Below are 25,030 nucleotides of genomic sequence, written 5' to 3'. Positions count from 1 at the left end.
CAAAAGCATTGGATGCACGACTGATTATACCCCGAAAGGCGTCTTTATAGCGCCCTCACTCGTTCAAGAATGAGCCTATTTTTATTTGAGAGTCCGAGTTTTTGTAATATGTTGCTTAATATACGCATTGTTAGGCCTAAGAAACTCGCGGGGAAAAGTTTTAATGTTGATATGGAAGGAAAAGAGTGGGAAGTGTTCTGAGGGTTGCTCAAGTTGAGCTTATCAGAGGAATCACGGTAGGTTGAACCATGCATAAATACGCATACGATCAGTACTTTAAAGAATGCTGTCGAAGAGACCTCGTGTCAATCAAACACTTATCGTCCTTTCTATATTCAGTGCGTACACTCTAAAAAAAAAAAAAAAAAAAAAAAAAAAAAAGGGGGAAAAAACAACATTTGTCAGATTTGACTAGAAACCAGTTAAATTTGACTAGCCATTAAGGGTCAGCTGGGTGCAACTGAAAATCAGTCAATCTGACTAGATTTTTCCAGTCAGTATTGAAAAATAGTTCTGCAAATAACTGGAGTTCCAACTACTTTGTCTAGTCAAAGTATGAAACTTTGCACGTTTGACTAAATTCCTAGTCATTTTTTCACTAGGAAAACCAGTCAATATTTTGACTAAGTTGTTTTTAAAGTGTACTTGCGGGGGCGCGGGCATTGAAGATTAAAATCGAAAATCGGCCTAAAGTGTTAAAAACGAGCCGCATACATGAATGTTGTGTAAAGAGCCGAAAGCCATAGCTATCTCAAGACTGACAGCTTGCCCAGCAATAACCCCTCCGAGCATGTTTTTACCTTATTGAAAAACAAAGCTAAAACAAGATTAATTCAACAGTATTATACCCACATAGGCAGGACATCCGGTATCTCATTTCTTAGAAAGCTCATATCTGATTTCGCTAGAAGGTTGGAAGGACTTATTTTCTCCAAACAATACTTGCATGATAGGTGAAACTATATATCCAAGGCGTCACTTCTTGTTTTATTCCATAATTCAATCATCCATCTACTGTCAAAATACAGACGTGTCTATGAATTTGCCTATGTTGGCCCGACGTATGCACCTGCTCGACCTGTGCCACTGGCCTACATTACGGGCAGTTTGAGAATGATACAACAAGCCTGGAGTGGAAGTTTCCAGTTTACTGAGCTAGCTGATGATCATCTTTCGGTCACACTATATCTTGATGATTTATGGGCGCGGGCAAACCTGTGTTTAAAAAAAAAAATGGGGGGGGTGCATTATTGTCCATGGCTACGGACTTTCAACGTAGCGTGTCAACGGCTAAACAAAACTGAAGCCGTATAACTTAAAATTATATCCAATTCGGACATGGCCTTTGTCTGACCGCCATTGTACAACTGAATAGCTGCGATAGTTTAATTTTTGTGAAGAGGGATATAGCTTTAAGAAGCAAGTGTCCGTTTAAGAAACACAAGAGGGCGCAATTCCGTTCACCGTGGACTAAAAAAAAAATCAATGCGAATCAATATCAGCAGAGGGCGCACTAACACCGGCTGTCGAACTTGTGACTCATTATTGGTGATTTTTGTGAACGTGTAGTAGGAGCTGCCTGTATTCCAGCGATTTATTGCAGTATTCAAACTATCATCGATAGAAATCTCACTGAAAATATCAGTCCTAATGAAAAAAGTTGTTATTCTTTACAAAAACGATGGAAAGTACAGCTGGAAATTGTACTTAATATATTTATGCTGTCACCAACTGTACGTTATAATTCAACATAGGGAAGACCGACATGACATTATCCACTTGCAACTGAACACGATCCAACATGGCCAGCCGGCAGCAGCCCGTTTTGCCCCTCGCCCAGAGGTACGTAAACGGGGTCCCCGTCCCCGAAAAGCGATTCAGTTTACGGACATCAGAGAAGTACTTTGTCTACTTGATAGTGTTAGTATTCATCAGCCTTTGCTACAGCGCCTTATTTCTCCTACCCGAACTCCGGACTCGAACCACGTATGTGGACGCACCGGAAAAGATGTTCCAACACAATGTTGATTTGCCGGGGGGAAATAAAGGGGGCGTTGTTGGGCACAATCCCTTGGACAAAACGGGGGAGGATATACACGGCTCAGAAGACAAAAAGAAATTTAGATTACAGTTGCGACTAGATGAAACTTTACAGCGGGCTAAGGATGCCCTAAATGGGGGCATGAATATGGGTAAGGAAATTGTTCAAGACAGTAAAAAAGATGGGATGGGAGAAAATGCCGAAAAAGACGACAAGTTACGTGTTGACGTCGCCAAGGACGAGCACAAAGATGTGAAAGAAGAGGTGGATCAGGATAAACAGAAGTTCTTAGAGAAGCAGAAGGAGGAAGAAGCCAAACGGAAGGAGGAGCAAAAGGAGGCGGATTTGAAGAAGGCGGAAGGAAACTTTGAAGGTGTCAATCTGCCGGACGGAGAACCAGATGACGAGGAGTCCAAGAAACGAAGGGATGCTATACGAGAGGTTTGTATACGGAGATGCGTAGGGACCTCTAGAAATGATGCAAACACAAGAGATTGGGAGTGTGATTGTTTTGCTGAAGTCCGTCAAAGTTTGTGTCAGTGTCATTAGAATGTTGCAACCTGACGCTACTTCAGCGGCTGTGTACAAAGTCAATTGGAGAGTCAAGAAATTTTTCCTAACAAAATTGGAAATATTTCTCAGTCAAAGATTCATGTCTTATCGTCATTTTTGCAATGACTGACTGGCATTGAGATGATATATGAAGAACAAAGCAGTGTCAGGTTGCAACATTCTTTCCGGTATCACAGTAACCCAGGTTGGACTCGACTCTTCTGTTGTGTGTATGTACAACGCAACGGAGTTCAGACTGTTCAGGATATGAAGTTCTGCTGCCACAGCGGAAAGAAATTCCATATACATACGCCACTAGTTTTTCCCTGCAATGACTCATCAACCATCAGGGAGGGATAACATGTCCTAAAAAGTGACATTTAGCAGGGAAAATATTGAAGCATTTAGTTGGAAAACAGAATTTTTCAGACCAGTCTCATAGGGTTTGTACACAGGGTGCCAAGTGGCGTACGTATGGAATTCTTTCCGCCATAGCAAACATTGTAACACTTTTTTTGCCCATATTTTTTACCTGATGGAGGAAGCTGAAATTTCGTTAACATATTCCCTGTGTCCGTAATGCCAAAGATAATTGGTTTAGAAAAAGTAAATGTCTGTGGGCGACAGGTTTACAGAAAATAAATCGCAGATCCACTTTTTCGCAGGTCCAAGTATCCTCAGTTTGAACTTCTCAAGTGGAGACTTGCGCACGCATTTGAATTTCTCGCATAGCAACTGTGTTGCATACGCCCGCTCATGTAAGTTTTCACACGAGAAATTCGTACTGAGGATGTTTACAACGAAAGCGTGGATCTGCGATATATTTACTGTAAACACTTCGCCTACGGACATATTTACTTTTTCTAAACCAAGCATCTTTGTAATCCAGACACAAGGCATATGTAAAAAAAAATTTAGCTTTCTCCATCAGGTAAGAAAGCAAAAGTTCAAAAATGTTTCATTATGGCAGGAAAAATTGATATCCTGGACGTCAGTCGTAATGCAGTGAGGACATCGTCCAACTTGGGCTTAAGTATCAGTGTGCATCTCACAACTCCAACGTGACATGCACATTGTCGATAAGCTACAGTGTGCAGACAAAATATCGATGTACACAGGCAACTTTTGCTGAGCCTATATGTGCCGGTAAATGTCCCAATATAAGTTGGCATCATTTCTTATGGTCCCTTGAATAATTGTTGCTATCAAACTTCTGCTGCTTACATTTAATGTTCATGAAATCTTTACCAGGTTTGAGTCTTCAGAAAAGTATCGTGCAGATCAAGTCTTATTGCGAATGAGAATGTTAACGTCCCAATTATAATTGGGGTCAGGATGGTCCACTGGTGGGTCAGTCCTAGTCCGCAAATTTGGGACTCTCAATACTGTGTATGAGAGTCCTAAAACCTAAATACAGTGAAAACATGCAACACAAGAAAATAGACTGGCGCCTAAAACAATTAGTCCAACACCCTTTAGTACTGCATCGATCAACTGTGTCAAAAGAAACTGGTGCCTAGTCTCTATTTCTACATATTTTCTCCATAGTCCTGCCACCAGACTACTGAATGGCAAATCTTTTCAAAAAGTTGGATGTGTGCCAGTCTACATGTAGTCTTAGGGTTCAAATTGAAATCACTTTCAAAAGAAAAGTTTCCTTTAACCCTCCTGCTATTTAAACAGTCACAGACAGTCAAAATTCACTTCCACTTCTACTGCTATACTTTCAACAAAGGCTAGTCACCAGCAGTCAGATCATATGTCAAGCAAGCACTGTGTCTAGTCAAACTGGTTCAACAGACAGAGCAGGCAAGTTGTGGTCACAGCTGTTTTATCGCTCACCGGGAGTCAAAGCATAGCTGTATCAAGTCACTTAATCAGTCCCAGCCAGTCAATCCTGCTTTATGTGGGCTGGGAATTCTTACGGGTTGAAAACAGTCACTTGATTGATTTTGACTGTAAGGACAACTTGGCACAGAATGTATGTTTACATAGGAGGGTTTAACATTGAATTGAGACCTCAGACTTGGCTGGTGAAATACCCAGGACCTTGTCTTTGACTCATGAAAACTGTGGAGAATTTTGCTGGCTAAAGAGTGAGTAAAGCTGGCCTGATGTTGTTTGCATGTTTTTCTGCACTCAAGATTCCAGTCTGACGCAACAGTAACTTTTTTTCGCCACCATCAAATTTTCCCTTCCAGAGTATCACAAGCTGTCAATCACTGGGCAAAAATGTATGTATCCTACTTTGTAATATCACACATGGGATGATGCATCAGCTTATATCGCTTTCATTGCTTTTATTAATATTACATGTAAATTGATTTTTCTCCCCCTAAAACAAACACTTAACAGTAAGAGGCCATTTCCAAACAGTACAGCCACGAGCAAACTGCGGAAATAATAGGAATTTTAAAATGTAGTGTGTGCACGGTCCATAGTCCAGGACGGAAATGAAAGTAACACAGAAATTATCTTGTTTACTGGGGTTAAAAGATATTGTAACCCCTGCCATTTTATTTCATCATTGGCTAGGTGGAACAAAAGAGACTTTGTATGCAGGCTATTCAAATTATAAATATGGACTGAAGTAAATGAATTTCGGAATCTGTATCTCGGCATTCAAAAAAAAAATAGCTTAACCAGACACCAGAGAATTCAGCTCAGCCTCTAATTTTATACAGTATTATTAATTTTATTATTTATTTCTGGTAATGAAACCAAGGATTCCTCAAAAGCGCCCTAGACACTGTAGCTTGCAAGCCTGAAGAAACCTATAGAAAGAAGACAAGAAAGATATTATTTATAGTTTTAGAGGTGAGGGAAAACCCATGAAGAATATTTTGGGGAAAACAGGCTAGGAATCAGGAAGGGACTGAAAACCCAATCCCTGTGTAACCAGGGCAGGAATCGAACCCGAACCAAAACGGAACCATAAGAGTTTGAAGGCGAGGAAAAACCCACCACGCCGTCCCGTCTCGCCATGTACGTTGCATGGAGAATGTGGAAATGGTTCATTAATAATTGACTGCACCGTGGTGAATTTGAAAGGATCTTGGAAGGTTACAACGATTTTAAGTAAACATAGTATGAAAAATTGATCACGTTAATTGCAACTTGCCCTTGAAGCTAGCTTCATAAGTACCATGTTGCTGTATTGATCTACTGGTAATGTGCATCATTTGCATACTAGTACACCATAATGTACCTTGGCCTACATGTATGTAATAAACACGACAGCCTCATAACGTTCCGCATGGAAGACTCTTGACAACACTTTCACGCCTGCATCCATCTGTCTCAGAAGCCAGACAGATCGCTAATAACGCTCATTAAAAACTGAATGAGACCTTGCTGGCCACATAATTGATGGTCATTGGCCACCTGGTATGAATTGATTCCAAGGAGGGTCCTAGACTTTACAGGATATCAAAATACTGCATCAGAGAAAATAAACACTAGTGTCAGGAAATGTCGTCAGTGTGGTTCTTGTAAGCATTAAAGTTGTTGCAGTAGAGCCCATTACATGTACAATGTACATGAACAAAGTAGATGTGCAAGTCCATCACAAGTCCAGTCACAATTAACAGGAGATAAACAATAACAATGGAATACCTTGTCACAGTTTGATTGGCTCAATAGCTTGTGACTTGACTTGGGACTGGAGGACTTGTGATCAACTTGTGAGGACTTAAATAGTCCATCATTTGTAATTTGTGCATTTTGTGCGTTTGGAGCAACAAAAGTGCTCAAGATCTAAAGAAGGGTGCCGAACAACTAGGCCTAACCTGACGAAGTTTCAGCTCAGCTTTAGCTGTATATTTTGAGAAAAACAACATTCTAGGATCTCGATTTCAAATCAAAAGTTGCTGAATTATGCTTTGAATTGGGCCTGAATTCAGCGTCTGAGACATGTTCTCACTGAGCCGATTGCAGCTACACGATGTCGCGCACTGATCCGACGAATTATAGCAACCGCACGCGCCTATGCGTCGTGCCAATGCTTGCGCACGCTTCGCCGAATAACAAAACAAACTACTAATTTAAATTTCCTACGGTGCGTCTTAAGAAGCACCGTTTGAAAGGCCTTCTTTTGTTGATTTCTTCAAAATGACAGCATGCCAGAAAGAATAATTTCACAGGGAGTTTAGTCCCCTTACTATCTTTCAACTAAGTATGTTTTTCAACACTAATAACGTCAGTCACTTTTTGGATAGCTGCAAATGATGGACTATACATGTAGCTTTAACTTGTGATCAACTTGTGAAGACTTACCGGTACAAACCAATGAGCTGCCAACTCTCCCTGATTCCGCAGAAAGTTCCCTGAAAATAAACCAATCTTTCCATGTTCTGATGAACAGATTTGAAAATCTCCCTGATTATGGAAACTGTTTCCCTATAATGTTGAATGTATTTTCTAAATTTGTCCCTGATTGTTGTACAAAATCTCCCTGATTGCAAGATGCAAAGGTTGGCAGCTCTATGTATGATGGACTCAAGTGACTAACTAGTAATTGTGAACAAGATGTGCGCACAGAACCCTCAACAATTCCTGCACACATGAAAATTACAAATGTAGGCCAATAGACTAACAGCCACCTTGGTTGAACATTCCTAAAGATATAATAGAACTTTCCTGATTCCCCCAACAAGCAACCATACTGCAGTAAACTAAAGACACATCTTGTAAACTGAAACGCACTGCGATATCAAGCCCCATTGAAAATCATGGCGGCTGGCCTGAATCCAACAAAATCCTGCAGCTGTTGGAATTTGTTGGATTTTTTAGGGTGGTGAGATTTAGCCGAACATCTAACTTCCAGGCATGTTTTTTTTCTTGGAACCTCTCTGAACCTTTTAAAATCAATATCAGTGCAGAAATGAAATGGCATATCAGGGAGCATCATGCCTCATGTAAATACATGAATTGACTCTTACAGTTTAAAACTCTACCTGCCTCAGTCCTTCAAAATCCATCAAATACCCCCTTGTAGATTTTGATGGATTTGGTAAGGTCAGGTTACCACAAATGTGCATACATGTGTAAATCAAGTGAGTTTTCCTTTCTCCGCAGATGATGCTACACGCCTGGAATGGCTATGAGAAGTACGCCTGGGGAGCCAACGAGCTCAAGCCCATCTCCCACGTGGGCCACTCGGCGAGTATCTTCGGTCGCTCGTCGGTGGGGGCGACCATCATCGACGGCATGGACACGCTCTACATCATGGGTCTCAAGGATAAATTCTTGAAGGCCCGGACGTACGTGGCCCACGATTTCCACTTCTCTGCTGTAAGTCAAAAAAATGTGGGGTGCCACTCACGTACATGTATGTAACCCTATTCATATATGTAGAGCTATGTACATGTACGGTCAGCTCTTACATCTTCCAGGCCTGTAGGCAGGAGAGAGAGGGGGAAGTTCAGATGAACCCCCCCCCCCCCCCCCCTCCCTCCCCCCAATCGGCCACAGGTCAACTTTTTCCTTGCGATTGGCATTTGAGTTTTACTCTCAAATATAAAGTTTTCATGTGTAATCAACTGTTTATTATACATGAAAAAGTCCACTTCACGGTAAAAACGACCCTACCCTTCCACCAGGCTGGCTACGACCCTAAACGTGTGCATGTACATGTACGTCACGCTCGGTTGCCCTCCATATATCAGATGCACTTATTGAACACATCTAAAATGTATGCCAAAGTACTGCAAAGGATCATAGGTATACTCACGTGGCGTGACTTCTGGTAAGCCAGCTAGCGTCACTAGAGACATCGCTGTCTACTACTATGGGTTTGAGGATATGCTCCACTGGTGATTTTAAAATACATTCTGCCAAGTAAATTTCTGGGTCACAATTTGATTATTTTCCTAAAAGCAGAACAGGGCAGGCTGAAGAACTGTAGCCTTGTAGGCATGAACTACTTGTACATGTATGAAAATGGTAGCTGCTCAAATCGGTAGGGTGGCGAGTATGGTCTGCACATCTGTGTCGGATATCCCAGTTACAGGACTGACAGCATTAAAGGGAATATACAACATTTGCAAACATCAACAAATAAAACTACCGAAAGTTTTAACGAAATACCTTACTAGGATGTTGGTAAATGACAGTCTAAAGCATCCTGTAAAATTATGGCACCTGATGTCAAGTCATTTTCAAGAAAACAGTATTTTTGTATACATTTCCAACGGTGGTCGGCCGACCACCGTTGGAAAAACCTAACTTTTTTTCAACTACTGCTCCAATTTTACCTTTTTTTCAGTCCAAATTTTGTTTGCTATTGGTTACATGTTCACGATCGGGTGCAGGTCAGCTAGACTGGTTCCCTTACTTTACAATTTTCCGGCATCTATAAATTGATCAATTTCATCTTTAGTGGAGTCGGGGAACCAGACTACTTGAACATTTTTGTTTTTCTTGGTTTTTCCCAGCATTTTTGAACACAAAACTTCAAACATGTCAGTGTAACAATATTTGATCTATCATACTAACCCCTCAAATAGTTCATTTCTGAAAATTACAGCAAAACCCAATGATGTACATTCCCTTTAAAAAACCTCCAAAACATCACGGTGGTTTAAAAAGACTTCGGAAAAGGTTCAGGTCGATACATGTGCATTTACATGTAGGTTCATATTGAGGAACATGAACCGGTACATGTTGAGTTGTTTTTATTTTCATTGTAGACTTTTCTGTTTTTCTCAGTTGAAATTATTTTGAGCATTATTGATTGGTGGCCGTGATGTAGCATTTATTACCAGTTATGGCTGATACAAGAAACAGGTGTTTGGTGTATTTGCCACGTTGAACAAGTGATTACAGGTGTAAACTAGCAAAGTGACACTGAATAATTCATGTCCATGTAGTGCACAAAATGTCGTCATACAGTGTACCTTACCTCTTCCAGTGACTTGGGTTTTTAAGGGATTGCTGGGTTTTTTTTCCAGCATGATCAACAGTCATTCGAAATTGCTGGTTAATACATGTTTGTGTAATATTGTAAAAAAAAAAGGAAGGATTCTCATTTACATTTTTCAAACTTGGGAAGTGTCAAATAATATTCCACCTGTAATTGTGGCGATTGTAATTTAGGCCATCAGCCTGGGTGTTTGGTCAGTATCAAATCAGGGCATAAATGATTATAGTGCGCATGCGCAAGGTATACCGCCCCTAGAGTGGTAACAAGCATTTTGATGGCCATTTTGAAAAAAAGGGTGATAACACCCAAAAAGCTGCCACCACAGCAATGCTATCACATATTTTCTAATTCTGGAGCTGTATACCTTGCCAAAAATCACTATGACGATTATTCCCCTCATTTGATACCGGCGGCCAAAATTTTGGACCGAGGCTGATGGCCTAATTGTAAACATTGATAACACCTTGCCAAATGTAGGAAGGATAGGGTACAATGTACAATGTACGTTTCATTTCAGCCACTAGAAAAAAGTAGGTTTTTTTTTGGTTATTCATGGTTTGGAAATGCTCACCAAACACAAGAGCTGTGCATGTGAAACATGTACATTATTGTGTCCATTGTCATGAATTGTTAAACAGATCTCCACCCACATACTGAAATTTGTATTCTTGTGGAGACATTTCTTTGTTTTCGTGTAGTAAAGTTTTCGAGTTTGAAAGTGAAGTTTCAAAATGCTCTTATTTTAACCAGAATTAATTTCCTTGGCTGAAATTCGGACTTAATATCCCTTTTCTAAAACTCTTCCATTTGCGACTGATCAACCCACCTTGGAAATTCCTAGTTTTTGAGTAAAATCCATATCTATTTTGTGAAAATCTTGTGGAGACGTATTCATCTATAGAAATTGCCCTGTGGAGACGTATACAATCTTTTGTTCCCTATTGTGTGCATGTCTCCAGAGGGCACGGTGTATCAGATCAAAGTATCTCATATGATTACACATGTGTAAGTTTGAATTGTTTAAACAGATCTCCACAAAGTATCTCATACGATTACACATGTGTAAGTTTGAATTGTTAAACAGATCTCCACAAAGTAGGCCTACCTCATATGATTACACATGTGTAAGTTTTTGTGGCCAACCTACTAAGATTTCGCAGAAAAAAATTGTCATCATTTGGGGATCATAAGTGGTGTCCCTGTGCCATATGGTGTGCATCTGATTGTCATCAATTTTTCTTGTTTATGCATTTCCATTATTCAATGCTTCAGTGATTTTTTTACCAGTATTCCCTGCAAATAACTTGCCTCTGGTTATGGTACATTTCATTTTATTGTCATTTTATTTATTGATTTTTATCTATTTTGCATTTCAATATTCTTTTTATTCCTGGGCACAAATGCTGGGGGTACATGTAAATTGGACTTATTGTCTGGTATTTATGCGCATTTAAAGATGACGTTTAGGTTAAACAAAGAAATTCCTCATCCTCATGTTTCAAAGCAGCTAGTCTTTTGATTTTCTAGAAATCTAGTTCTCCTGTATGGTTTAAATGAATTTGATGGAAAAAAAACGATGTAAAATAGAAATTACTCAAGTGTCGTAATTTGTCACACTTCAAAGGATGAATGGCAGTTAGACATTTATCAACCATTCACCGTGTTTGAATGAACAAATTTAAGTGCGTCTGACAACTCCAAAATGATTTTGCAAAGTCTTTTTTTGTCGGACTAATTTTTTTCCTGACATTCATGAAGAACACATGCTCATGTAGAGGATACAGTTTTTTGAAGATATTATTAATATTTTTAATATTATTAATTATTTTTGGTAATACACCAAGGATTTCTCAAAAGCGGCCCAGGCACTGTAGCTCACAAACCCGAAGAAATTTGTAGAGAGAAAACATTGAGCAGAAATTACAGTTTTAGAGGTGGGAGGAAAACCCCAGAGAATATTCTGGGGGAAACCCATGGAATCAGGTAGGGACTGAAAACCAATCCATTATTTGCCCAGGCAGGAATCAAACCTGGGTCACAGTGGTGGAAGGCGAGGAAAGTACCGCTACGCCAGCCTGACTAGATGTGAATGAATATCACTTCATGCTTAATTTGAGTTGCTACACTGTACAAGTCACATAAATGTTCTATTTGTGCTTGCGTTTCAGACGACCGACCTTTCGGTGTTTGAGGTCAACATCAGATTCGTCGGTGGTTTGCTGTCTGCCTACGCCCTAACTGGTGATGAGGTACAGTATTCCCTACATTTAGATGGGTCATCCCGAAAATGTGGAGCCCACATTTTTCCTGTTCCTTTTGACATCTATGATTCTATAACTGTGATCATGCACTCCATATAAAGTCGCCCTCCAAGAGTGATTACATAATATGTGACCGGCTCCACAAAAAAGGGTATGATGTTGCAAAAAACTGAAATTGAGTTATATAAATGGTTGGAAAGCCAACAATGTAAGCTTTTATTTGGTATCTAATAGAGCTCCATAGTCCCTCCCGTTCTGGAGATATGACGTATGTGCATATTAACTACTTCCTTGGAGTTCAAATTACACAACTGAGAAAACAGGCTTTGAAATAGCTGGCTTTGTTGTAGAACTACAGAACGATGCACACAAAATGGTTGTTTTTTTCCACTTTGTTCATCAAAATCAACATTTCTGTGAATGAAACCTGAAACTGTAGGTGTTAAAGATGTCACTCATGATAAAAAATGAAAATCACATTTTGACAAAATGTTCACCCTCTCAATGTTGAGCAGGCCATTACACAATAATGCTCAGCACGACTTAATACCCTTTTTTGTGGAGCCGGTCACATAATTAAAGCAAACTACCTACCTAACCAATGAAAATTGTTAAAACTTTTTTTTTTAGTGATACCTAAATTTCAAATTACAAAGGTTAGAGCTACATGTACATGTAACAAGGACAGGAGAAATGTCAAAAGTGCTGTAGATCCTATTTGAATAACCCAGATGTCACTCAGCACAGACCAAACCACTTTTGAATGGTCGCTTGTGTTGATGTACAAAAGATCATGCTATTTCTATTAAAGTTATTGTTGACACAAGTTTCCAACAATGATCACATTGATAAGTTAACATGCGATCTGCACAAACAAGACGGGCACTCTCTAGCCCTGTCACTGAAGTGCTATCCACCCATTTTTCACTCTCAGTGGCTAACACAAGAAAGATGAAACCAAATTGCCGCCCACATTGGAATGTTTGCTTCTCTGGACGATAAAACTTATAATTTATTGATGAAGCCGTTTACGCTGCACTCAGTATTTCATTGTGAATTGACAGGGAGTCTTTTGGCCGTTAAGTTTTCAGATTTGACAATTTTCAATTTGGGATGAAAAAAATGTTCAGAAAATTAGTTGTATAAATGTAAAATAACAGAGACAGTACTTACAATAATGGAAAAGGTTTTTCTTCTTATTAAGTAAGTACTGCATATTATGGACTGTTTTTTTTCCAGAAACATATGTGCAACATCAGAACGTTTGCATATTTTTGATTGGTTTAACAAAATGAGATTGCAGATCCGGGTAGTGGATGTTATTTTCCCTTTAAATATGCACAATTGCACATCTGCTGTTTTTGTCCTGAAGCAAAACAAAAATGTCAAATTTAATATGTATCGGTACTATTATGCATACTTTATGTACATAAAATTAGAACTGTTTGAATATTGACACGACTACACTGTGCTGTAGTGGGACAGATTAGATATTATGTCTGTATCTCCCATACTCACAACCCCATCCCGCCCCCTCCCCAACTCCCCAACTTCCAACCCCACCAGCCTTGCCCTCCACCAACCCGGCCCACACCCCACACCCGGCCCACACCCCACACCCGACCCACACCCCCCCCCCCCCAATCTGGTGCACACCCCACACCCCCAATCCGGCGCACACCCCACACCCCACACCCCCAAATCTCCCCCATCCTCCCCCCCCCCCAAAAAAAAATAAATAAATAAAAATAACCCAGAAAGCAAGGCAAACCAGATCAAACATTTTTTAGCGTAATTAATTACAAAAAACAAAAACAAAAACAAAAACCTCCAAGGGTTGTCAACTTATTCAAGTGTATTAAATCAAATTAGGTTTTGCCCTTCACCGACGTATACACTGTATACTCAGTGTGTTACCTCCCGAGTGAAAGTTGGAAAAAAAACACTCGGGTGGGACTCGAACCCACGACCTCCTGCTTTCTAGTGCAGATGTCTTACCACTCTACCACCGAGCTTACGGGATCGAATGGCTGGTTCGAATCTAAATAGCAGCGGGCACCACATTATAACTATTTATCAGTATTCAAGTGCAGAGAAAATCCTGTTGGGCCCCCTCCCTTTCCTGACCACATTTCGTCCAAGAACACCACCTGGAATTTCAGTCACACATTTATGTCTGCACATTGTCTGCAGTCAAGGAAATCCTGCAGCAGTCCCAAAATCCCAAAACCTTTTTTTCTTGGTTCTGAATTCATAAAAGAGAAAAGTGGTGTAGGCACAGAATACATGTAAATGTCAGAGAAAGTGTGTTGACATTTTCAGCTGATGTTCATATTATTTGGGTAGTCGTGAATATCTGTTCTTGCAAATGCAGTGTTAACTTTTTTAATGCAGAGATTGTTTCATTCTAATCATGCTTAAAGGGTTAATGAAGTGATTTTTTGTTAGGAACATATTTTATGCAATTTTCTACTCCTCTTAAATGTAGGAAATAATATTTGACCTTTTATTTGGATTCCCTGATTTTGGTTGCAGTTTGTGGAATTGTTAGTGTTCGATTGGCAGTTACGGTTGTATGTGAAATGGCCACTATAAACCCTAACTCCCCACTTACTAAGTAGAAGACCATGTCCGTCAAAATCCATCCCTCACTCTGTTTCACATAATGCTTCAGGACCAAATCTGATGAAATCCACCAGGATTTTGACAGACTTGGTACACATCCATGCTTAGTTTGCCAATTTGTGCCAAATTCCCCCACTAAATGTGGGGATGGATTGTGATGGAGTTGGTAAGGTTAGAGTTAACAGGAAACATGTACATTGATTTCAAGTCATCTGTGCAATTAACACTTTTTCCCCACCAGAAAAGGTTGTCAATGTGTACATACAAATGTATGCACATATTTTTACTCTTTATTAATTTCTCCATCTTTAACCTCCATTGGGCTATATTAAAAAAAAATTTTGTCTTGTCCTTTCCTCGGCAGATATTCAAGACGAGAGCCAAAGAGATAGCCGATAAGCTGCTCCCGGCATTCAACACACCGACTGGCATACCCTACGGTCTGGTCAACATAAAGAGGTACATGTGCATTGCATCAATCATAGAGCATCATCTTCATTGTGCATGATATATGAATTATACATGTCATAGTTTCCGGCTATTAGTTCCCTCCCCTGTGAGCACTTGACTTGGTTTGAATAAAGTGTTACAGCTTTGTATGAAATTACTTTGGGACAAATTGTGTGCACTCAGGCAACACATTTTGATAGGACTTTCAGAGTCTAACATGCCTAATGGGAAAATTTATCAGCAGAGTCAGTAGAGTAACATATTAAAGGGAAAATACAACATTTGCAAACATCAAAAAATAAAACTACCAAATCATTTTGAAATACCTTGCTGGACTGTTAGTGAATGACAGTGTAAAGCATCCTGTAAAATCATGGCACCTGGTATACTGTCATTTTCAAGAAAAGTGGTATTTTTGTATCAATTTCCAACGCTGGCCGACCAGCGTTGGAAAAAACTGGCTTTTTTTCAAATACTGGCCCCAATTGACCACCGCACTTGTCTGCAACCGATAACACACATATGAACGGGTACAAGCCAGCTAGACTGGTTCCCTGACCTTACAATTCCCCAATGTATGTAAACTGCTCTGTGTCTTCTTATATGGAGTCAGGGAACCAGACTACAGGAAAATGATTGTTTTTCTTGGTTTTTATAGCATTTCGGACCCAAAACCTCAAAAAAGTCAGTGTAACTATATTTGCTATATATTTCCAACCCCCCAATTCCATCCATTTCTGAAAATTACAGCAAAAGTAAATGATGTATATTCCCTTTAAAGGGTCCATTCAGTGAATTTTTCTTAGGAACACATTTTGTGCAACTTTCTACTCTTAAATGTATGAAAACAATTTGGCATGCCTTGTTTGGTTAATTCCATTAAAAAGTGCACTTCTTTAAACACTAAAAAAAAATTCCCCTGTGTTTCTTGACAACTGAGGGCGCTGTTGCTGTGATGTCATGTTAGGAAGACACTGTTCATTTTAGGGGTTTTCTGTTCAAATTGAAAACATTTGTGAGAAAGGCTTGCTCACTGGCTTACTGCCATGTACTTACACAGTAACAAATCACCAAATGAAAGAACAGTTACGACAGCAAAACATGCAAAATTCTAGTAACTTTTTGTGCTAGATTAGCTGTAACATTGAGGTTTCTGCCCGAAATGACTTCACAGCTTTGCTCATGAATATGGAAATTTGCATTAGCATAAAAGCCAAAAAGCACCAAAACACCCTTCAAAATGCCAAAACGCAAATTCAAAATGAGGTTATATCATATATGGGACTCAAAGGTTCATTTTCAAGGACAGCATTAAAAAAAATTACGTTGCATGGGCCCTTTAAGGGAAATACACGATTATTTTCTAGTTATTTTCTAGAAGTAAATTTTTCGTGGCCTTGTCATTTGGTGTCAATCCCAGCAATTGTTTTGTGTGTTTGAAATTGATTGACGGCTTTGTATCGTACTTTATTCCAGTTATTCATCTCACAAACTTTGGTGCCGTGCTCCGAAAATGTGGACCGATTCAATTCATAAACTATATTGAACTGAATATTTGTGATCATGGCAGCTTGGCAGTTGCTAGTTGTCATTCATGTCATTGCACAGACATGTACGTGAACAATGTATGATATACGTACAGTATGCTCACGGCTGAAATACTTATTTAATGTGCTCAGCGTGTGAACTTTTGTAAATTGCAGTGCCTGTCATCTGCAGGACACGTCTCTCTGCATGCTCTGCAATATTGACCAAGATCATGCAATTTTGATGAGACTTGCCATCAAAAATCTATTGCAGGCAACTCGTCACTCGTGAGCTTAACGGCACAGGTTGAAATGAACTAGGTGAACGTACATTGTACCTGGGATGGTGACCCGGACTACGGTCGTTGTCATAGAAACCTGTCGTAAGCCCCCCCAAAAATAGCAGTAGTTCTGCTTCCGGTTTCCCTACCTACCCTATGCTGACAGCCCCTTTTTTTATGGGTAAAATGAGAGAAAAACCCCCAAAACCATAAATTTCTACCTTTTACCCTTGACTACACGCAGACGCATCCATATGATTGTAAACCAAAAGTGGCCAAAATTTTTTTAAAATTTCCTACCTACACCTACGGCTACCTACTTTTCGAATGCCATGTAATCAGAAGCAAACCTATTTTTTTTTTTTGCCTTATCTGTCAACTTGCTCATTTGAAGGAAATATCAAATAAATTTTCCAATTTTGTAAAGAGCTTCGGATAAATATAGATGTACATTGTTTTTGGCCCACAAATTCATCATGACCATGATACATTTTTATTTATACCTTTATCTATCCAGGGTAAACCCAAACACCAAAAAGCTGGTTTTCATTAGGGCCCTGCATTAAAATAAACTAATAATATGAAATTTACAAAATCGAAGGCTTAAAATTATATGCACTTAACTCAAACAAAAAGCAAAAACTAAGAAAAGATAAAAGAAAAACCAGCAACAAAAACAAATCAACACTCTCTCGGTAAAATAACGTTACTAAAACAGAGGGCAAAAAAGGAGTGTATAAACAAACAAAAAGACAGAGGGACTTCATTATGTATACATGTACACACTGTGCAAGTACATGTTACCACTGAGAAGTGTTGCAACGTTTATGTTTGAATTTAAGTTTTCTAGATTCACACAGTTATCGCTCCAGAGGCAATTTACATGATTTATTTGATAAGTTGAATCCTGTCGAGGTGGATCACGCCCGGCCATTCATTCTAATGCATTGTCCTCCTAAAAGCTCTGTCTAGTAAAAGCCCACATGTTAGTCTCATCTTTGGTGCATCCTGTACTCAAGCATCTGATGACCTCCGTTGTGCGGATTGTGTTACCCACTTCATTATGGAGAAATGGCATCTCAAGTTCTACATAATAGGAACGATCCATCAAAACACTGTAGTCAGTAGTAAGCTTACCGTAGCATGCAAAATGTTTTGGGATTAAGAAAAAACTCCCTGTTCTAGTGTTTGTTATTAAAGTTAATACTTTGGTGCTTGGCCGAAAATCCTTTATACTGGATTCCTTCTAATGTAACAGATTAAGGAAGTAAAGTGCCTTTTGAACTCTTTATTCGGTCAGTTCCAGAAATATCGTATTTTAGAATTTAGAGACTCCTTTTTAAACTTTGAAAATCATTTTATATTTTTGGCTAATTCTTTTAGTGTGCACTGTCTCATTGTAAAGCTTGTTACGTTATCTAATTTAAAGAAATAGCAGTTTATTTTCAAAAACATCAAGCAATGGGCGGCCTCACCCCAAAAGCACAGAGATACAAACTTTAATTAGATAGTCATTAGACAAAAGGTACGGTAAAAAGCATTTTTAAACCAAAGACAAATTGTCATTATTGCCAAAAATTGGATTACATTTACCGGTAAGTGTCCAATTACACAAATTATTAACCATTTATGAAATTAGTCATATCTGGTTTACTCTTATTTTTTAGAAACTTGATTTCAGGCACTTTTGAGTTGGAGTTTCCGAAGAGTATAGTTGACGTATCCTGTGGCGCATTTCAAAACTGTATTCTGTTTCTATATCAATTTTTGGTTTGCGGTAACACCATGCAATAATAACAACTGCTTGGAAGATATTTAGTTCTGAAAAGAACTTGTCCTGCTTATTATCAACTTTCGCTAAGTATTTTTTGTTCTGATAAGAGCAGTCCTGCTTTAAGTGCTAAAAGAACTTGTCTTTGGTCTCAACGTTTCGACTAGCCTGCTCTAGTTGTCAGGAGACTGTATTCTGTCATCTTCAAGATTGTATTCCGTCAAACTAAATTGTCTTATCCAAGTTGATTTTAATTTGTTTTATGGCGTTTATCTTTGTCTTTTGCAGTGGGAGCGGGCGCAACTGGGGCTGGGCCTCGGGGGGTAGCTCCATCATCGCCGAGTTTGGAAGTCTGCACCTGGAGTTTATGTACCTCTCAGAAATAACGGGAGAACCTGTGTATCGTCAAAAGGTAGGTAGCGGAGAGAATGATTCCTGCAGACCCTCTCTTGTAGACCAGAATTTGATTCGTCCCCGTAATAATTTGGGCTGTTGAGTCTCTTAAGCACAGCAAATTCAGTTAGCATCTGGACTCGTGATCATAGGGTCAGTGGTTCGAACCCAACTTCTGGCATTGTAAAGCAGATCTGGCAGCATAAGCAGAAAAAGCGCCTTGCCCAAAGGTCCAAATGAGCAGTCAAACCTCTTCCTAATAATCTTCCAAAGCTGATCTCATGTGAACTTCCATCAAGGGCTGCTAAAAGGCATATTGGACCATTTGCTGACACTCCAAATGAAACTGCCAAAATATTATGAAATAGCCCACTTCATTGTAAGTAAATAATAGTATGAAACATCCTGTGAAATCGTTGATCTTAGTATGCTGTCATTCTCAAGAAAAGAAGAATTTTGTATCAGTACTAACGTTCTATGTACGGCAGATTCTGCAAGCTGCACTTAGGTGGTTGAAAACTATAAATTAATAGCCCTTAAATCGGTCCATTTCATAAAATTATGACCTATGATTTTTATGAAATGCAAATGATCCTACACTTTTAACACAATCTTTGGATATGGGATGAAAATCAACAGCGTTTATGTTCTGAATTGGTCAAGTTGGGTTTTTTTCCCCTCTGCTGCTGCAGCTTTGAAATTTCCAGAAGATTTGTAAATAATATTAGACATAATCTGATGTCTTTATTGTTTCTCTGTCTACTTGCAGGTTGATAAGATCAGAGATGTACTGAACTCTATGACCAAGCCTAACGGCCTCTACCCGAACTATCTCAATCCTAAGACTGGCAAATGGGGACAGCGTAAGTACATAAACATTATTATAAGAAGTTTGCGTCGGGGTGATATAAATCAAATTAGGTTTTGCCCTTCACCAACGTTTTTAAACACTGTATACTCAGTGTGTTACCTCCCGAGTGAAAGTTGGAAAAAATCACTCGGGTGGGACTCGAACCCACGACCTCCTGCTTTCTAGTGCAGATGTCTTACCACTCGACCACCGAGCTAACGGTAACTCTTATAATAGTTTATGCAGTACCCGCTGCTATGTACATCAGATTCGAACCGGCCAACCGATCCCGTTAGCTGTAAGACATCTACACTAGAAAGCAGGAGGTCGTGGGTTCGAGTCCCACCCGAGTGATTTTTTCCAACTTTCACTCGGGAGGTAACACACTTGAGTATACAGTGTTTAAAAACGTCGGTGAAGGGCAAAACCTAATTTGATTTACATAAACATTGCTTGCCATCAGGGGGTGTTTGACCCCGAAATAAATGTTGGCACTACCACAACTGTCCACTTCCCAAAATATCCCATCGTATGGACTTACCTAAGAGGAACATGAAGGTCCGTACTTGACCCTAACCGTCCCAAATCTTGCAGAATCCTCTTGGCAAAATGGAGGATTTTGCAGGATTGAGGCTATATGGCAAAAATGTGTGGCTGATTTTGGAGGATTCGCTGTGTCAAGGTCTTGGGCCGGACCTTGTGTTGTTTATGCTCAGCCATGCATACATTTAGGCCTAGATTGTACTCAAAATCCTCCGCACTGCTCCAGGATGTCACTGGCTTTGCCTCAACATATTGACAGTGATTGCTGGAGGATTATGCAGGATTGAGGTAGAGGTCACCCCTCCAAAGACCACATTCAAGAAATAACGTAGATTTTTGCAGGATTGAGGCTGTACATATGCAGTTTTGACATGGAGGCAGTTGGAGGTTTTTGCAGGATTGAGGTTGCATCCTGGCAAAAATGCCTGGGGAGTTTGGGATAAAGGGAATGTACATCATTGGCTTTTGCTGTAATTTTCAGAAATGAACTATTTGAGAGGTTAGTATAATAGATCAAATATTGTTACACTGACATTTTTGAAGTTTGGTGTTCGAAAAGGTTGGAAAAACCAAGAAAAACAAAAATGTTCAAGTAGTCTGGTTCCCTGACTCCACAAAAGATAAAATGGATCAATTCATAGATGATGGAAAACTGTAAGGCAAGGGAACCAGTCTAGCTGGCCTGCACCCGTTCATGAACATGTAACCAATAGCAAACAAAATTTGGACTGAAAAAATGGTAAATTTGGAGCAGTAGTTGAAAAAAAGTTAGGTTTTTCCAACGCTGGTTGGCCGACCACAGTTGGAAATGTTTACAAAAATACCGTTTTCTTGAAAATGACTTCACACCAGGTGCCATAATTTTACAAGATGCTTGAGACTGTCATTTACCAACATCCTAGTAAGGTATTTCGTAAAAACTTGGTAGTTTTATTTTTCGATGTTTGCAAATGTTGTATATTCCCTTTAATGATCTTTTGTTTGCCTTCTTTCAGAGCATGTATCTCTGGGTGCTCTAGGCGACAGTTTTTACGAGTACCTGATCAAGTCTTACATCCAGTCAGGCCTAAAGGATGAGAGAGCCAAGAAGATGTACTTTGAAGCTGTTGAGGTGATGAGATTTATTTTTCTATTCAGTCCATTCATAAATCTATACTACATTCTAGATATGTCTGAAATTATCAGACCAGAAGAGGTTGCTTGGCAGCTTAACATGAAATTTGCACTTGGTAAACATCAGCTGAGAGCTACATGTAGATGTGGTCATAAGTATGCATACATCTTATGACATTTTAGCAGGTAGCTGAGCTTTGGTAAGTAAAATTTTTCTGTGCATAGCAAATCTGTGATGCGATCAAGCTAAATGAGTCGTTTGTCGACCCTGGTCACAAATTTTTTATTACAGATTTGAAAAGAGCACAATCTCAGCACTACTGCTGTGAAAACCGCATGCTGATACCATCTTTAGTTAAAAAAATTATGGAAGTCGGAACACCAAGAGATGTGATGAAGTGATGTGATGAAGTGGCCCTATTTTGGCCTGAATCTCCAAATAAAAATTCCCGACAAACGACTCATTTAGCTTGATCGCATCACATCTGTCTACACATCTGTCTACACATCTGTCTACACATATGAATGCATCTGAAATTTGCTTCAGAATAATGAGGAATTGATATTGTAATTTCTTGTATGTAGTCATCCGTACAGAGGCTTATTGGATTAACTTGGTAGAACGCCTGTACAGTGTTCTTCAGATTGAAGGTTCGAATCTCACCGCAGTTAATTGCGACGTCATTGATAACCGATTTCCTGTCAATTTCCAACAACCCATAGGCCATCGAAAAGAAGATGAAGCAGACCTCGCCAGGCGGACTGACGTATATCGGGGAATGGCGAGCCAATCGCATTGAGAAGAAGATGGACCACTTGTCGTGTTTCTCCGGTGGAATGTTTGGCCTGGGAGCTCGGTACTCGAACAAGAAGGAGCATTATCTTGAGCTAGGCGGGCAGATTGCAGAGACTTGTCACCAGGCCTATGATAACACAGGTACATTGTCTGGGCCAATGCTCAACTTAGGAGCTGCTAAGCCGAGGATAGTGCTTAGCAAAGTTATTTGGCAAAAATCAGCTGAGATCCACATGTGGATGTAGTCATAAGTATGCATACATCTCATGACATTTTAGCAGGTAGCTGAGCCTGCTGGGGTGCTGTGGTCCAGTGGTTACGGTGTTCGACTCGTGTGCCGTGGTACATGGGGTTCGAATCCTGACCGTGGGAACATGGTGCTTGCGCTCCTGAGCAAGGCGCTTTACCATTATTGCTTCGTCCTTCGGATGGGACGTGAAGCCGTAGGTCCCGTGTGTTGTGTAATGCACGTTAAAGGACCCAGTGACACTTATCGCTAAGAGAAGGGGTTTGCCCCGGTGTTTCTGGCAGTGGCTGCTTAATGCACCGCAGCACCTTGTAAACCATTGATGCTACATAATGGTTCTCATATTTCTCATGTACTTCATTTATCTGTCTCTAATAATAGACATAATTTCCAGCGCCTTGAGTACCTAATTGTTGGTAGATACGTGCGCTATATAAGAGTTCGGTATTATTTGGCTGGTAAACAAATTTTGCAAAGCAACATATTTGTATAATATTGGATGGCTTTGAGGAGGATACAGCAATATATTGCACAAGCTATAGCATTCGAATTGTGCAATATTGTTATAGCTAGTGCATTAGATTCTTGTATCCCCAAAAACAAGCCATTCAATAGTATTACTTATATTGTTTCCTCATATTTACACCTCTTCAGTTGTTGACTTCAAAGAGATTCCCTTAACCCTAACCCTCCAGGGTATTTTGGCTAGAAACCCTGCCAAACGCAGCAACATGCAACACTTGTCTAAGTGACAAGCCTGCCCAGTGTAGCAAGATCCATCAGGTCAAAAGTCTCAAGGCCAAACTGCCTCAGAGTCTGTGGTCACCCACTGCAGCAGGATACAACTCGGGCATTGTTCCATGGGACTAGCTCTCAGTGTCTCAGAAGTGGCCGGTTTATGCACTGGTGTTGGTAGCATTTTCCATCAAAGTGCACCAGACTTTTCCACCTGATGCACTGTGCTGCGTCTGGCAGGGTTAGGGTTAATGCAGTGCTCAACTGAATGTTGTGTACTTGTCTTTTAGCCCTAACACATAAATTATTCAACACTTGTTACAGCAACTAAACTTGGCCCCGAGGCGTTCCGTTTCGAGGGTCGTTCGGAGGCTGTGGCCATGCGACAGAATGAGAAGTACTACATACTGAGGCCCGAGACGATAGAATCTTACTTCGTGATGTGGAGGCTAACACACGACCAGAAGTATCGGGAGTGGGGCTGGGAGGCAGCAGAGGTAAGAATCAACGTAACCCAGGGGTTTCTGGACACTTGGCTTCATCTTTCTGACTTCGGATTTGCAAAAATATGCGGGCGCCTTTGTTAGTCCAGCTCATCTTAGGTTCATGTTTTGATAATACAGTCGAGTCTCGTTAATACAAACTCGTTCGGACCTAGCCAAATTGTTTGTTATATCAGAATTTTGTATTAAGAGGAACATCAGTCCCATTCATTGTGCACATAAATGCACAGTCGGGACCAAGGCTTTATGTTTGTTATAACCAGAATTTTGTATTAACAGAGTTTGTACTAACAAGATTCGACTGTATATGGCCAAACTTTTAGAATATTTCCTTTTTGGTTTGGAAAGTAAAGACGTGTTAATGATTGAACAGCCAATTTCATGAAACTTTGCACAATGTTGTACAACTCCAAAAGTTAAACAATATTTCACCTAGTGTAGCATTTCACTTGTGACACATTTCACGAAAGCTGCACGGTACGCATGTCTGCGACTTATGCAACAAATTTATTGCGTTATTTAAACAGTCATTTTATGTGGGGACTGAAATTGGACTATTTTAATGACCAATTGTGACCGTTGTGGAACCTACAACATGCAAGAAACTCATAGATTTGATTTTGGCGAAGTAAATGAATTGTTTTACCCATGCAAAAACTTTTTTAGGTGACGCACAATTCCGAAAAAAATTCAGACAAAATTATTTCCAAAATAGCAACGGAGGTGTATCATAGTGTATCATAGGAAGTTAGGGAGTTGGGGTGAATAGCCACTTTTTCAAAGGAGAGGTTGATATTTCTTTAGAATTTAAAATTTCAGTTATTTGAAACCTCAAGATGCATATCCTCATCCCTGCAGTTTCCAATTTATCGTCTCTTTTTCACAACAGGCTTTGAACAAGCACTGCCGTGTGGACAGTGGTTACTCCGGCATACGGGACGTCTATGCAACCAAAGTCGGCCACGACGATGTACAGCAAAGCTTTTTCCTCGCCGAAACTTTAAAATACCTTTATCTGTTATTTTCAAATGACGATCTTATACCACTAGACCAGTGGGTGTTAAACACAGAGGCCCATCCCTTTCCAGTTATTAAAAACTGGTCAACTTGAGGCCTTGTTTTTTTTAATTAAACAAATCCCTAATTTTTTTCCACAGATTTTCTTGGATAAATTAAATGGGCCCTAAAGTGTGTATAAGGTGGTCTCAACATGTACAAGGCGAGTCAGAAAAACTGAAATGATGCAAAAGAGTCATCTTTTTTTCAAAACCAAGTTGAAGTTTTGAACTTTTCAAACGTTGTAAGAATGATATATTCGTTAGTAACCTTGTGTGAAAAAATGAAGTTAATTGCATGTAGCGATTGTCTTTTATGAATCTTTTTACTGTGGCACCCGATTTACGTTTTTGTCCACTAGGCAA

At 39.7% G+C, this 25,030-nt stretch overlaps 1 protein-coding gene across 1 annotated transcript; it reads left to right on the top strand.

The window, feature by feature from the left end:
- Window positions 1-1,742: 1,742 nt before the first annotated feature.
- LOC119744873 (mannosyl-oligosaccharide 1,2-alpha-mannosidase IA-like) lies at window positions 1,743-24,863 on the top strand. Its single transcript, XM_038221059.1, has 10 exons — window positions 1,743-2,482; window positions 7,670-7,885; window positions 11,684-11,764; window positions 14,766-14,860; window positions 18,718-18,841; window positions 19,592-19,685; window positions 21,211-21,326; window positions 22,052-22,265; window positions 23,431-23,603; window positions 24,499-24,863. The coding sequence occupies exons 1-10, from the start codon at window positions 1,802-1,804 to the stop codon at window positions 24,718-24,720; spliced, it is 2,016 nt and encodes a 671-aa protein (XP_038076987.1). The 5' UTR covers window positions 1,743-1,801; the 3' UTR covers window positions 24,721-24,863.
- Window positions 24,864-25,030: the final 167 nt, after the last annotated feature.

This window comes from Patiria miniata, unplaced genomic scaffold (genome assembly GCF_015706575.1).
Source record: "Patiria miniata isolate m_02_andy unplaced genomic scaffold, ASM1570657v1 HiC_scaffold_7, whole genome shotgun sequence".
Lineage (NCBI taxonomy): Eukaryota > Metazoa > Echinodermata > Asteroidea > Valvatida > Asterinidae > Patiria > Patiria miniata.
This window is presented reverse-complemented; position numbering and strand designations above follow the sequence as displayed.

What these genes read in the sequence shown, in the direction of transcription:
- LOC119744873 (XM_038221059.1), top strand. Translation starts at nt 1,802, where the DNA reads ATGGCCAGCCGGCAGCAGCCCGTTTTGCCCCTCGCCCAGAGGTACGTA. An exon ending in GGTCTGGTCAACATAAAGAG is followed by an intron (nt 14,861 to 18,717) that starts GTACATGTGCAT and finishes TGTCTTTTGCAG; the next exon opens with TGGGAGCGGGCGCAACTGGG. An exon ending in GGGGCTGGGAGGCAGCAGAG is followed by an intron (nt 23,604 to 24,498) that starts GTAAGAATCAAC and finishes TTTTCACAACAG; the next exon opens with GCTTTGAACAAGCACTGCCG.